We start from the raw sequence: 16000 nt of genomic DNA, 5'->3' as shown, positions 1-16000 counted from the left end.
CAATGTACATGGGACATTCTCCAGGATAGACTACATGCTGGCACATAAAACATACCTCCATAATATCAAGAAGATAGAAATATTGCAGGCTACCTTCGCTGACCACAAGGCTCTGAAATTATTTGTGAATTCCAAAGGGACACAGAAGAAAAACTTTAACACCTGGAAGTTAAACAGCCTCATACTCAATAACCAGTGGGTCCAAGATGAAATCAAGGAGGAAATCAAAAGGTTCCTGGAAACAAATGACAATAAAGACACAAACTATCAGAATTTATGGGACACAGCAAAAGCAGTACTGAGAGGAAAATTTATAGCTTTGCAAGCACACATCAGGAAGGAAGAAGGGGCTTACCTGAGTAGCTTTTTTTTTTTTTGGTTTTTAGTTTTTGGGCCACACCCGGTGTTGCTCAGGGGTTACTCCTGGCTGTTTGCTCAGAAATAGCTCCTGGCAGGCACGGGGGACCATTATGGGACACCAGGATTCGAACCAACCACCTTTGGTCCTGGATCGGCTGCTTGCAAGGGAAACGCTGCTGTGGTATCTCTTTGGGCCCCCTGAGTAGCTTAATGACACAGCTAATAGACTAGAAAGTGCTCAACAAAAGAACTCAAAAATAGGGAGACAGAAGGAAATAACAAAGCTGAGAGCAGAAATCAATGAAGTGGAAACCCAAAAAACAATCCAAAAGATCAACGAAAGCAGAAGTTGGTTCTTTGAAAAAAATAAACAAGATTGATAGACCACTAGCAAAACTAACAAAGAAAGAGAGAGAGAAACTTGATAACTCGTATTAGGAATGAAAAAGGAAAGATCACTACTGATATGGCAGAAATTCAAAGGGTAATCAGAAACTACTTTGAGAAACTCTATGCCACTAAAAATGAGAACCTGGAAGAAATGGATAAATTCTTGGACTCTTATAATCTTTCACGGTTGAAGGAAGAGGATGTAGCATATCTAAACACCCCCATCACTATTGATGAAATTAAAACGGTAATCAAATATCTGCCCAAAAACAAAAGCCGAGGCCCAAGTGGATTCACTAATGAATTCTTTCAAACTTTCCAAGAGGAACTACTACCAATCCTGGCAAGACTCATGAAATTGAACAAATGGAAACACTTCCAAATAGCTTTTATGAAGCCAACATCACCTTGATACCTAAACCAGACAGATGCTACGAAAAAAGAAAATTACAGACCAGTATCGCTGATGAATGCAGATGCAAAGATCCTCAACAATATCCTGGCAAAAAGGATTCAGTGCCTCATTAAGAAGATCATCCGGGCCCAGAGAGATAGCACAGCGGTGTTTGCCTTGTAAGCAGCCAATCCAGGACCAAAGGTGGTTGGTTCGAATCCCGGTGTCCCATATGGTCCCCCGTGCCTGCCAGGAGCTGTTTCTGAGCAGACAGCCAGGAGTAACCCCTGAGCATCGCTGGGTGTGGCCCAAAAACCAAAAGGAAAAAAAAAAAAGAAAAAGAAGATCATCCACTACGATCAAGTAGGTTTCATCCCAGGAATGCAAGGATGGTTTAACATCCGTAAATCTATCAACATAATACACAACATCAAAAACAAGCAAAATAAAAATCACTGATCATATCAATAGATGCAGAGAAAGCATTTGATAAGGTCCAACACCCATTCGTGATCAAGACTCTCAGTAACTGGGCCCGGAGAGATAGCACAGCGGCGTTTGCCTTGCAAGCAGCCAATCCAGGACCTAAGGTGGTTGGTTCGAATCCCGGTGTTCCATATGGTCCCCCGTGCCTACCAGGAGCTATTTCTGAGCAGACAGCCAGGAGTAGCCCCTGAGCACTGCCGGGTGTGGCCCAAAAAACAAACAAAAAAACTTAGTAAGATGGGAATGGAAGGAACCTTTCTCAATATAGTTAAGGCCATCTACCACAAGCCAGTGGCAAATATTATCCTCAATGGAAAAAAACTAAAAGCCTTCCCTCTATAATTCTGGCACAAGATAAGGCTGTCCTCTCTCACCACTCCTATTCAACATAGCACTGGAAGTACTCGCTATAGTGATTAGGCAAGAAAAGATATCAAGGGAATCCAGATAGGAAAGGAAGAAGTCAAGCTCTCACTGTTTGCAGATGACATGATACTCTACTTAGAAAACCCTAATGACTCTACCAAAAAGCTTCTAGAAACAATAGACTCATTTAGCAAGGTGGCAGGCTACAAAATTAACACACAAAAATCAGTGGCCTTTCTATACACCAATAGTAATAAGGAAGAAATGGACATTAAGAAAATAATCCCATTCACAGTAGTACCACACAAACTAAAATATTTTGGAATCAACTTGACTAAAAATGTGAAGGACCTATACAAAGAAAACTACAAAACTCTGCTCCAAGATATAAGAGAGGACACGCAGAAATGGAAACACATACCCTGCTCATGGATTGGCAGGATTAACATCATCAAAATGGCAATACCCCCCAAGGCATTATACAGATTTAATGCGATCTCTCTAAAGATACCTATGGCATTCTTCAAAGAAGTGGATCAGGTACTTTTGAAATTCGTTTGGAACAATAAACACCCTAGAATAGCTAAAGCAATCATTGGGAAAAAGAATATGGGAGGAATTACTTTCCCCAACTTTAAACTTTACTACAAAGCAATAGTTATCAAAACAGCATGGTATTGGAATAAGGACAGGCCCTCAGATCAGTGGAATAGGCTTGAATACTCAGAAAATGTTCCCCAGACATACAGTCACCTAATTTTTGATAAAGGAGCAAGAAGTCCTAAATGGAGCAAAGAAAGCCTCTTCAACAAGTGGTGTTCGCACAACTGGCTAGCCACTTGCAAAAAATTGAACTTAGACCCCCAGCTAACATCATGTACGAAGGTAAAATCCAAATGGATTAAAGACCTCGATATCAGACCCAAAACCATAAGATATATAGAACAGCACATAGGCAAAACACTCCAGGACATTGAGACTACAGGCATCATCAAGGAGGAAACTGCACTCTCCAAGCAAGTGAAAGCAGAGATTAACAGATGGGAATATATTAAGCTGAGAAGCTTCTGAACCTCAAAGGAAATAGCGCCCAGGATACAAGAGCCACCCACTGAGTGGGAGAAACTATTCACCTAGTACCCATCAGATAAGGGCTAATCTCCAAAATATACAAGGCACTGACAGAACTTAACAAGAAAATCTAATCCCATCAAAAAATGGGGAGAAGAAATGGACAGACACTTTGACAGAGAAGAAATACAAATGGCCAAAAGACACATGAAAAAATGCTCCACATTACTAATCATCAGGGAGATGTAAATCAAAACAACTATGAGGTACCACCTCACACCACAGAGATTGGCACACACCACAAAGAATGAGAATAAACAGTGTTGGCGGGGATGTGGAGAGAAAGGAACTCTTATCCACTGCTGGTGGGAATGCCGTCTAGTTCAACCTTTATGGAAAGTGATATGGTGATTCCTCCCAAAACTGGAAATTGAGTTCCCACATGATCCAGCTATACCACTCCTAGGAATATACCCTAGGAACACAAAAATACAATACAAAAACCCCTTCCTTACACCTATATTCATTGCAGCACTATTTACCATAGAAGACTCTGGAAACAACCAAGATGCCCTTCAACAGACGAATGGCTAAAGAAACTGTGGTACATATACACAATGGAATATTATGCAGCTGCCAGGAGAGATGAAGTCATGAAATTTTTCTATACATGGATGTACACGGAATCTATTATGCTGAGTGAAATAAGTCAGAGAGAGAGAGAGAAAAATGCAGAATGGTCTCACTCATCTATGGTTTGTGTGTGTGTGTGTGTGTGTGTGTGTGTGTGTGTGTGTGTGTGTGTGTGTGTGTGTGTGTGTGTGTTTTGGGGGTTCACACCCGGCGGTGCTCAGGGATTACTCCTGGCTGTTTGCTCAGAAATAGCTCCTGGCAGGCACGGGGGACCATATGGGACACCGGGATTCGAACCAACCACCTTTGGTCCTGGATCGGCTGCTTGCAAGGCAAACGCCGCTGTGCTATCTCTCCGGGCCCTCATCTATGGGTTTTAAGAAAAATGAAAGACATTCTTGCAATAACAATTTTCAGACACAAAAGAGAAAAGAGTTGGAAGTTACAGCTCACCTCAGGAAGCTCACCACAAAGAGTGATGAGATTAATTAGAGAAATAACTACATTTTGAACTGTTGTAATAATGAGAATGTATGAGGGAAATGGAAAGCCTGTCTAGAGTATAGGCAGGGGTCGGATGGGGAGGAGGGAGATTTGGGACATTGGTGATGGGAACGTTGCACTGGTGATGGGTGTTCTTTACATGACTGAAACCTAAACACAATCATGTATGTAATCAAGGTGTTTAAATAATATATATATATATATATATATATATATATATATATATATATATATATATATATATATATATATAAATAAAAGAAATGATGACAGGGCCGGAGTGGTAGCACAGTGGGTAAGGCATTTGCCTTGCACACAGCTAATCTAGGTTTAGTCCCTGGCATCCCCTGTGGTCCTCCAACTCTACCAGGAGTAATTCTATAGAGCAGAGCCAGGAGTAGGCTCTCAGCACTTCTGGGTATGATCCAGAAACAAAACAACATTAACAAAAAAGAAATGAAGACGAGTCTAATGAAAAAAAATAGAAATAACACCAGAATGATGACAATGAGCATTGTCTCAGATGTCACCAGTAAAACTTATCAGCAGGAAGGGGCAGTGAGGGTAGAAAATAATGAAAGATAAATTCAAGTTTGGGGAGCCTAGATAAATAATGAGAATAATGCAGCAGTACAGAGGGAGGATAGAGTTTGAGAGGAAGACATGCAGGTCAACTTTGCAGCTACTGAGACTTAAGGAGCCAACTGGGCATTCAGATGAACAACCCATCCACCCATAGAAATCCACAGGAGAAAAGCCTGAATGAAGATTTGGTTCTTGTCAGCACAAAGGTGGTCATTGAAATTGAAAACCATGAGCTGGCGCAATAGCATAGCAGGTAGGGCATTTATGCCTTTCACATAGTCAACCTGGTTTCAATCCCCAGCATTTCATGGTCACCTGAGCCTGCCAGGAGTAATCTCTGATTGCCGGGTATGGCCAAAAAAAACCTGGAGACCAAACAGAAACTTACTTGGGAAAAACATAGATAGCCAGTAGGTATATGAATAAAAAGTACTGCATCATTTAACAGGAAAATGCTAACAATGAGATATTACTACACCAGTGAAACTGACACACAAGCAACCAAAACAACTGAATTTTGGATTCGAGGTAGGGGGGAACCTTCATCCACTGCTTGTGGAAATATCTCCTTGTTCGGCTCTTTGGGAAAACAATATGGACACTTCTCTTTTGCAAGTGGCTAACCAATTGTGCCAATACCACTTGTTGAAGAGGTGTTTCCTTGCTCCAGTTAGGATTTCTTGCTCCTACTTCTCAAAATACTAAAAATTGATTCTTCCATATGACCCAGAAATTCCACTTCTTTTTAACTGCCTCAAGGGCCCAAAACTATTTAGAAAAGCCCTCTGCACTCCTATGTTCATTGTAGCACTCAGCTCTGTGTGTGTTGTGTGTGTGTGTAGGTAGTGGAATACTTCTTAGCTATAAGGAGATAAAATCATGCAATTTGCTGCTGTGTATATGGAACTAGATGATATAATGCTAAGTGAAGTTAAGCAGAAGGAATGGGACAGGTACAAAATGATCTCAGGAATAACAAATACCCCAAATACAACAGAATCTGAACTGGTCTAAAGAATTAAGCTTTTTGCGGTAGGGAGGTAGAGTGGAGATTAGCCCTAAATAGGGGACCTTGAAACAATGGTGAAGGAAACAGAAACTGGTGGGGGGTGTTGTGTTTGAACATTGCATGTTTGTTGTTGTTGGTTTGTTTTGGGGAGGCCACACCCAGCGGCACCCAAAATTACTCCTGGCTCTTCACTCAGAAATCACTCCTGGCAGACTCAGAGGACCATATGGGATACTGGGAATCAAACCCAGGTTGGCAGTATGCAAGGCAAACACTCTACCCCCTTCTGGAACTCTGGAACATTGCATGTGTTAAACCCTATTATTGACAATATTTTAAATCATAGTAACTAAAATAAAAATAATGGGGGGGGGGTTGGGCCACATCCAGTGACGCTCAGGGGTTACTCCTGGCTATGCGCTCAGAAATCGCTCCTGGCTTCGGGGATCATATGGGACGCCGGGGGATCCAATCGAGGTCCATCCTAGGCTAGCGCTGGCAAGGCAGACACCTTACCTGTATCACCACCGTGCCAGCCCCAAATAAAAATTTTATTAAAGAAAGAAACTGAAGACTAGACAGTACTACTCAGGCAAAGAGAGTAGAGTTGAGTAGAACTTTGGGACTTACGTGCTTATCTAACACACAGCACACTGCACCAAAATCCAACCTCACACAGCTATCATCTCTGATTTTTCCTTCTTTCTTCCTGTTGGTCAAAACTCCTTCAAGGCCAGAAGTATGCCTCTTGTCTCTCTGTTTAGATATGCCACCAGATGGCCCAAGACCAGGTATATACCAACTCCCTGTAGAGAATGTGTGGAGGTGAAAACTCGCTTATTAAGAGAGGAGGTAGGAAGAAAGCCACAGTTGCGTGGAGAGTGCGAGACCTTCCCAAGAATGTAAAGAGTGAGAAAGTCAAAAGAGACCATCTTGAGGAAGCCATTTAGAAAGCTTGTAGAGCTGAAGACTAGAAGTGCCCATTAGACTTGGTCATTTTAGTCTTTGAAAGTATGGGAAGACTGCAGTTGTATGTGCTGAGGGGTGGCCAAAAGACAAACACTTTGAAAGGAGAGAGAGAAAAGGAGTGACTTGAAGAATGATCAGAGTTGATGGTGGTGGATTTTGTTCTAAGACAGGAAAGTGATAGTTGGGGGCAGAAAGGAAAGAGCCACTCACTAGAGAGAGGAGATGCACACCTGCCGAAGATGAGCCACAGTCGATTGGGATGTTAACCCCAGATGGAGATGCAGGAAATATGTCTGCAAGGGAGAGCCAACTTAGGAAGGTTCTTACCAAGCAGATGGTGCTGCCTGCCAGACTGAGGGAAGGGTTGAGGGCTTGCTAGACTCACAGGAGACATAACACTCACAGTGAGGAGTGTGGAATGGAAGGTTGTCTGGCAGCTCTGAAACCCCAGGTGAGCTTATAATATCCGCAGCAACCTTTATATAACTATTTAACCAGACACATTTTTTTAAGCATTTCCTTTTGTTGTCAAGCAATAGCTGCCATGTGTTCAGGTTGGTTGTACCTCAGGCAGTCAGGTACATAATCGCTTTACAGACATCCTCTCATTCAGTCTCAAGAGCCATCCCAGGAGGCAGGTACTGCCCCTTCCTTTTATCGATGTGGAAGTATGGAGCTCGCCCAGGTCTCCCTCGCTCACAAGTGGAGCTTCTGAACTCAGAGCCAGGCCTAAGGGTCTTCAATGCACAGGCCCAATGCACATGTGCTGTGCCCTGCTGTACACTTGACACCAGTCTGGCACCGTGGGGTGGTGCTAGACTCTCTAGTCAGGCTTTTCCCTCCCTCTCATCCTGGTGCTTCTTGCATGTGTTCGCTTCCTCTTTGGTGCTTTTTAGGTACTGATCTGGACAGTCCTCTTGAGTGCATGAGTCACAGGAGGCCAGGCCTTGAATAATGGGTCTAGTTTGGACAGGCCTGTCCTCATGTCTTTCTCCAGTTGCCTCCTGTGTTCTGCTTCCTTCATTTATACTTTTTTTTTTTTTGCTACTAAATAATGGTGAAGCAGTGCACATCTACTCAAGGCAGACCTCTCCTCTCCTAACTCTGTTTTTGGGCAACTGCCTATTCTCCTCACCTGTGAGTCATCTGCTCTCTACTAACCAGTCCTTCTGCCTTCTCCCTTCCCCCCACCCTGCACACCCCAGCATTTCTGTGAGGTGTATAACCGGAACCCCGCCAGCCTGCTGGAAGAGCAGATCGAAGGTGCCCGGCGGCGAGTCTCCCAGTTACAGCTGAAGATCCAGCAGGAGACTGGTGGCTTAGTGGTGAGTGATGGTAGCCACAGCTCCAGGACACCACAAAGCAGTTATCTGGGAATAGGCTAGGCACCATGGCAGCACCCAGGGTCCAGCTAGCAAGTGGTTAGTGTCATTCAGAGAAACAGTGGCTGTTTGTGTTCAGCTTCAGAGAGACAGAATGTTGGCCCCAACACTTGACCGAAAGACAAAGAGAAAGTAGATTTCCTTGTCCTCTGAGGGCTTCCACTTGCAAAAAAGAATATGGATAAGTCTGACTGCTGGCTTTAGTCACCTATTTACCCATCCCTTCCTGGATCCTTTTGCTCCTCCTCTCTGACAATTGGTTTTACATGCATTTCCTCAGTCCTCATCTGGTAGCTTTTATGCCTCTTTTCCTCTTTTCTTCAGCCCATTAAAGGACCTGCAGTGCTGGGCAGGACAATAGCGCAGCTAACCGCTCTGCAGAAACCTCAGAGAGATCACAGTGCCTTATCTCTTCTAGGAAGGACTTTGTTCTTTATGTGTGCCTTATCTCCATCAGTCCTTAGTTCTTTGGGCAGTTAAGAAAAAAGAAAAAAAAAAGAAGTAATTCCAGAAACTTGAAGGGCTCTAAGAATTAATATTTTTAAAGCCAGTAGAAATTATTTTAGGATTATCTTTTTTAAAACAGTCTAACCAAAATGTCTGGTTAACATGGGCTAATCAGTCACACTATTTCCCCTCTGAACTCAGTGTCCTATAAGTGACAGGATTTGAACTGTTTGCAGTCAGGCTCTCGCTCTGGTGAACAGCCCATTCTAAGAGCTTCAGGTTCCTCAAAGGTGAAGGGTCCTGTGCCTTTTAACAGGGTGACTGAGAGTGATAGTGCTCCTGGCACAGGGCCTGGATGGGGCTGCCTCTGCTCTTTGGTGGTCATGTGCTCACTGCCTGTGATGTGGGGTGTCTCAGAAACTTTAGCCTGGACTCCGCAGATGTGACTGTCAATCCTGGTGCCGTCCTCCGGCTTTGTAGCTTGAGCACATCCTTCAGGCTCTCTGTTGTGACTTGAGAATGTTCTGCTGCCTGAGAGTGGTTGCAAGACTGTGTGAGATACAGGGGGAAGAGCTAGGTACTGCGAACAGGTACCTGCCATCATGCTGGCTCACCCTACCAGCCGTCCTTGGCAGACTGGAGGCACCTTCCCTCATCCTCCCTTGGCTGCTTGCTGGAGTCTTCTCTTCTACCTGAAAGAGGTTCTTTCTCCACTCAGCCCACAGCCACAGGCGGACCCAGTCCCAGACACTGACTCTGGTGACCCTACAGTTGTTCTGCTGGCACAACTCCCTTTTAATCATCAGAGCTGTCTGTGCTGCTCAAACAGGACAGGATGCTCAGGTCACTCTTCTAGAGCCATTTTCTAGGCCATGGTGCAGAAGAGGCCGCATATGTGAAGCCAGTAGAACCTGCTGAGATGAAGAGTCGGATGGAGGAAACCATAGGGGAGAGTTTCCTACTGTTTTGCCCACCCTCTGGACCTTTCTTTTCTTTGTTTTGTTTTTAGGATGGCGATACCAGCCAGAGAGCATCAGAGGGTAAGTCTATCACCCCCCCCCCTTTTTTTTTTTTGCTGGCATAGCTTTTGTCTGGGTTTCTTATTTTCTTATTTACTCTATCCTCCCAAATCCAAATATGTGGCAGATTTGGAGTGCAGGGGAATTTTTGTGCCTGCCCTCTGTGAGAGAAGTAGAGCTGTGGGGGCAGGGACTGGCATGCACAGATATCAGGCACTTCTCAGTCAGAAGAGGTGGAACCACTAATATGGTAACATGGGGTAACATGGGATTGGTGAAATGATGGTGCCCAGACCACTGGCCCACCTGCATTTGGCACTGAGGAACCCAAAGGTTTTATTGCAGGAGGAAATGAATGAGAGCCAGAAGAGGGTTAGGGTGAGTTCAGGGGTGCCCAGAATCCAAGTTCTTCTCTTCTTGGGCCTTAGCGCCTTCCTTTTCCTATTTAAACTCTTCCTTCTCAGGCCGACTCTCCCTGGATTCCCAGGAGGGGGACAGTGGTTTGGACTCTGGGACCGAGCGCTTTCCTTCCCTCAGTGAGGTGAGTACCCGCAGGGAAAACCCCAGATAATCCTTATGTTCACCAAGCGTATTTTGGCCTTCTGCCAGTGGACCTTTTCTGTACTTTCATCCCTCTCCCTCTCCCTCTCCCTCTCCCTCTCCCTCTCCCTCTCCCTCTCCCTCTCCCTCTCCCTCTCCCTCTCCCTCTCCCTCTCCCTCTCCCTCTCCCTCTCCCTCTCCCTCTCCCTCTCCCTCTCCCTCTCCCTCTCCCTCTCCCTCTCCTTCTCCCTCTCCCTCTCCCTCTCCCTTTCCCTCTCCCTCTCCCTCTCCCCCTCCCCTCCCTCTCCCTCTTCTTCTCCCCTCCCCCTTCCTCTCCCTCTTCCTCTCCTTCTCCCTCTCCCTCTCCAAGGGCCTTAAGTAAATGCTAACATTCTGATCTAATTGGAAGTGGCAGTCTGTCACCCTTTCAGCATCTTCAAGTTTTCTATTTGAACATCTCATCGTTTCTGTACGAAAAATGAACACACACACACACACATACACACAAACCTTCAGGTATGAGCATCAAGGGTCAGCTCTTCTAAAGTTTTTCTAAGTTTGCAAATATAAATTCCAAATAGACCCTTGAAATATGAAGTGAAGCCATGGAAGAGGGCTTGATATCAAAATATTTATTAATTAACCAGGTTAATGAAATTTGTGATTAAATAGTTAAAATCTAACTTTAAATAAGAGTTCATTGTGAGGACACCACTCTGTTCATGGGAAGATAATGAATGTATGTGAGGAGCCGGAGAGATAGCACAGCGGTGTTTGCCTTGCAAGCAGCTGATCCAGGACCTAAGGTGATTGGTTCGAATCCCGGTGTCCCATATGGTCCCCCGTGCCTGCCAGGAGCTATTTCTGAGCAGATAGCCAGGAGTAATCCCTGAGCGCCACCGGGTGTGACCCAAGAATGTATGTGAAAGAATCCCTCTGAGAAAATCTCCAGGAAGGTAGTAAGGGGGAGGGGCATGTACTTGAGTAGCTGTCCCAGGGCTTAACATCTTGGAAGCAGTGGAGTGCTGAAGGATATGATTAAGCTATGATTGAGCTTGGGAAACACCACATTCAGAGCTGTTCTATCTTTCTGCTGGTCCTCTAACCTCTTCCAAGTGTCCCTTGTGAAAAGTGGGAGGAATAGTACTATTAATCTCAGAGGGTTGTTGTGAGACCTGATGAGCTCAGGATCACACCAGGCACTGAGATCACACCAACTAGCCGCAAGTAAGCTGAACACTTTGTGGATGAGTTTCTTTCTTATGAACCTCTCTGTTCCTCTAGACCTTGTTGAATCGGAACTCAGTTTTATCAGACCCTGGTCTGGATAGTCCTCGAACTTCCCCTGTCATCATGGCCCGCGTGGCCCAGCACCACCGGCGACAGGGCTCCGATGTGCCTGTCCCCCACACCAGTGACCAGGTGGGTGAGTCAGAGTAGACTGTAGTTTCTTTTCCTTAACCCAGAACCATGGCACCAGAATAAGCAGCTGAACTTGTTTTGCGCTAGACATCTAGAGAACAAGCGGAGAAGCACAGGGTGTATATAGCTACACAGGCGTGAGGCCTTGCTGTTTCTGTGAGCAGCTGTTTGGAAGTGGCATGTAGAGAGCTGAGATTTGGTCTTTCTTCCCATGTCTGCAGTGTTTGTTCTATGTTTCCCCACAACACTGGCTCTACCTTTTCTTTTAGAACGGAATCAGTTCTACAGAATCTTAATTTGAGAGTCATTTCTTTTTTTTTTTTTTTTTTTTTTTTTTGGTTTTTGGGTCACACCCGGCGGTGCTCAGGGGTTACTCCTGGCTGTCTGCTAAGAAATCCCTCCTGGCAGGCACGGGGGACCATATGGGACACCGGGATTCAAACCAACCACCTTTGGTCCTGGATCGGCTGCTTGCAAGGCAAACACCGCTGTGCTATCTCTCCGGGCCCGAGAGTCATTTCTTACTAGGATGAATGGTGGAGGTCATTGAAGACTTCAGCACGACAGGTTCAGGCTCTGTAGAAAGGTTGCAGAGGAGCTGGGCTGACTGGAAGAGGCTCACCTGAAAGTTACTGTCACTGTTACTCATAAGCTAGGGCATTGCCTATTACAGAATTTGGAGAAAGCTCTCTTAGTCATGTAAAACAGCATTCTTTAAAATTTTACCACCATTGGGGTTGGAATGATAGCACAGCAGGTAGGGCATTTGCCTTGCACGTGGCTAACCTGGGTTCAAGCCCGAGCATTATATAGTCCTCCTAAGCATGCCAGGAATAATTTATGAATGCAGAGCTTAGGAGTAAGCCCTGGGTGCTGCCGACTATGGCCCAAAACAAAAACTACCACTGTAATGATATATTTCTCAGATTTATAAACCAACTATATGATGTTACTTAGTATTTTTCTTAGTTATTTTATCCAGAGAACAAGCTCTAATTACTTTCAGCTCTTGTAAGAAATATAGATATAGGGGGTAGAGAGATAGCACAGCAAGCAGTAGGGCATTTGCCTTGCATGTGGCTGACCTGGGAGGGACCAGGTTCGACTCCCGGCATCCCATATGGTCTCCCAGCCTGCCAGGAGCGATTACCCCTGAGTGCCACTGGGTGTGGTCCAAAAATCAATCAGTCAATAAATAAAGTTTAAAAAAAATTTGAAAAGAAAGAAATATAGATATAACAGTCATCAAAATATCCCAGGTACTATGCTCAGGGGAAAATCTCACTTAATTCTCAAGATTCAGAAGGGTGACAGAGTTTGTAAAGTGAGAAAATAGGTCAAGAAGGGCCCAAGAGGGTGTTGAAGGACTCAGCCCTTCCTAGTACTGTTGGCCAAGACCTTGGTCTCTATAAGCCCCCTACAAGACCACTCCCCTCTCCTCCTTGGCAGCCCTGCAGCACCTGGTCCAGGTTCACATCTTGATCTTTCAATGACTTACTGGTACTTTAACCCCCTCCCTTCACTATTTCTGCCTTTGCTGCTACAGTGCCTCAGGGCCTTTGGAACTCCCACAACTCAGTGTTCCTAGCTAGGTTCCTTTATCTGCGGTTCTGGCACACATGCTCACTAGTCACACTTGACTTCCAGGGCTTGTTTGTGTTCCGAGATGTGCACACACATGCTGCCTGAGGATCACATTCCCTGGCCATGGCACTTACATCTGTTCAGTTGTATTGCTCACTGGTCACTGTCATGCTCACACAGATCAGGAAGTGCAAACTGCCGAACAGCCAGGATCATGTCCAGCATGCATAGGGTAAGGGGGTTTGAATTCAGCCTTGCATTTGTAAGGAAAATGCTCCAAGCCACAGCACTGTTACTTTGGGCCCATATCTTGTTCTTAAGGATTGCCATCAGCTGGCTAATTGGTCTTTTATTTTTCCTTCTCTGAATCTGGTTTTTAATATTTTTGTGAGGAAGGTAGTTGGCAAGTCCCACTCAGCAGTCCTCAGGGCTTACTCCTGGCAGCGCCCAGGGAATCATATGGCTTACAGGGGATTGAGCCTGTGTCAGCCACATGTAAGTCAAGAGTGCTAATCACTGTACTATTCCCTGACTCTGTTGTTTGAAGGGTTTTGTTGTTTGGTATTTTGGGGTGTGTGTGTGTGTGTGTGGTTAGGGGGTTTGAGCCATCAAACCCTCAGGGGCAACTTACTACACTCTGTGCTCAGGATCATTTCCCAGTGATGTAAAACAAAATTTGTGATGTAGCTCTCTCTCCCCACATTCTACTTTTTAACTACTAAAGCTATATATTTATAAAGACTTTATTTCTTTTCTTTTCTTTTTTTCATTTTTGTGCCACACTTGTGCACTCAGGGATTACTCGTGGCTCTCTGCCCAGAAATCGCTCCTGGCAGGCACAGGGTACCATACGGGATGCTGGGATTCGAACCACCATTGGTCCTGGGTCGGCTGCTTGCAAGGCAAACACCCTACCGCTGTGCTATCTCTCCAGCCTCTATAAAGACCTTTTTTTATTTTTTTTTTTATTTAAAGAAAATGCATCACTTAGTTGACATAACTGATCATAATACATTTGTTTCAAGGTAAGGGAAAGCAAAGTTATTGAGAAAAATAGAGAGAAATTAGAAAAGCTGGGACTGGATCGATAGCACAGCAGTAGGACATTTGCCTTGCATGCAGCCAACCCTGGACAGACTCCGGTTTGATTCCTGGCATCCCAGTTGGTCTCCCGAGCCTGCCAGGAGCGACTTCTGAGCACAAAGCTAGGAGTAACCTCTGAGCACTGCTGAGTTTGACCCAAAAACTAAAAAAAAATAAAATCAAATAGAAAAACTAAAAAATAAAATGGAAGAGAAGAAAAAAGAAAGAAGAGAAAGCTCAGTAGCAAGTATAGTTGTGGAAATTATTGTATCTCCAATAAAGTCATTAATATAATAACAGAAGGTTTAGTAAGCTCTCTTCTTTTTTTTAGATAAGAGATTTTAAAAAATAAAATAAAAAAAGGTGTGTGTATGGCAGTTGTTGTTTGCATAGGCACAGCAAAATTTGGGGGAAATAAAAAGGAAAGACTTTTGGCCTAAAAACAGGGAGACCTTACCCATGAAGTATCCTGGCATAAGACCAACTACAGGCTCCAGACATGCTAAATTGTCTAACCCAAAAGTCTTTCTCTGTGGTCCCAGTAAAAATTCTTCACAATCACAGTTGTCGCTGTCCGGTTTCTATAATTAGAGATCCTGGTTTCTGAACAGATCCTATGTCGAAGTCAGAGAGTCTTCTGGTTTCTTTTTTTCTTTCTTAATTTATTTTGATTTTGGGGCCAAACCTGGTGGTACTTGAGGCTGCTCTTGGCTTTGTGCTCAAAATCGCTCCTGGCAGGTTCAGGGACCATACAGGATGTTGGGAATCGAACTCGGGATTGTCCCATCTTGGCCGCATGCAAGGCAAATACCCTACCACTGAGCTATCTTTCCGGTCCCTAAGTCTTCTGGTTTCATCTCACCATGAGGTGGCAATGCAGAGAACCCTGCCCTGAAAGCAGGTTGTTGCTGTTACCAAATCATCAGGGTGTCATATGAACCCACTCTGGAGTAAGTTGATGCCAGAGCAGCATTAGGGCCTTTCCCAATAGAAGTTTGATTCCTGGCGCTTATGTAGAAACCCATGCTATTTCCATAGATGGGGTCCAAGGTTCCAGGGTGAATGGCCAATGTCAGTCTTCTGAAGCCTAAGCCAACTCACTATTACAAGTGTTCAGGATGTAAGGCCCCATTACAATGTGAATTTTATGTGTTCCTATGTCTATTAGATAAGAACTTGTTTGCTCGCGTAAGATTTCCTCCCATTTTAATGTGCCTATGCTTTAAGGAACAATGCCACATAACTGGTGCATATGGGGGTAAAAATAACAAGCTCTACAATCCCTAATAACCTGGTTTTAACATGAACTCAGAACACTAGTGAAACTTATCTACTAGAATTTACTACTAAATAGATCCAAGCTAATGAGGGAAATTGCTGTCACATAAAAAAGATAGACAGTAAGGGCTATACTATTAAGGAAATACATCTAAAGAAATATTCACTGGAGATATACTTGTCTCCTTTAAGTCTTTTGAAATAGTCTGGGGACTGGGGGATAAAATCTGGAGCACAGCTTCAGCCTGTGATTTGGTTTTATGAAGTCTAAAAAATGGCTCCCAGCAGTCACATATCAGGAAATGTCCTTGAGCTGGGGGCTTCTCAGAAAGCAAATCTGGTAGCAACAACAGTCCACAGTGAAGGGAGGTGGGGGGCGGGTGGGTAAAGGGCCACTGAGAGCAAATCAACAGCAGTGGCAATGGCAGCTTCTTCTCAGGCTGAAAATCTATCTTTTTACTTTGAGAGCTGGTTGGCA

General features: G+C 44.5%; 1 protein-coding gene across 8 annotated transcripts in view; it reads left to right on the top strand.

Annotated features, from left to right (window-relative positions):
* Positions 1–16000, top strand: part of ARHGEF11 (Rho guanine nucleotide exchange factor 11) — a 146674-nt gene that overhangs the window by 99487 nt on the left and 31187 nt on the right. For 6 of the 8 annotated variants that reach the window (XM_049781944.1, XM_049781941.1, XM_049781945.1 and 3 more), the window contains 4 exons: positions 7973–8092; positions 9606–9636; positions 10080–10156; positions 11440–11577. In XM_049781944.1, the coding sequence (XP_049637901.1) occupies positions 7973–8092; positions 9606–9636; positions 10080–10156; positions 11440–11577 (366 nt within the window). The remainder of the gene's footprint in view (positions 1–7972; positions 8093–9605; positions 9637–10079; positions 10157–11439; positions 11578–16000) is intronic. The other 2 variants (XM_049781947.1, XM_049781946.1) reach the window with 1 other exon arrangement.

Source organism: Suncus etruscus, chromosome 10 (assembly GCF_024139225.1).
Source record: "Suncus etruscus isolate mSunEtr1 chromosome 10, mSunEtr1.pri.cur, whole genome shotgun sequence".
In the NCBI taxonomy this organism is placed as follows: domain Eukaryota; kingdom Metazoa; phylum Chordata; class Mammalia; order Eulipotyphla; family Soricidae; genus Suncus; species Suncus etruscus.
Note: the sequence above shows the minus strand (reverse complement) of the source record. Positions and strands in the feature narration are given on the sequence as shown.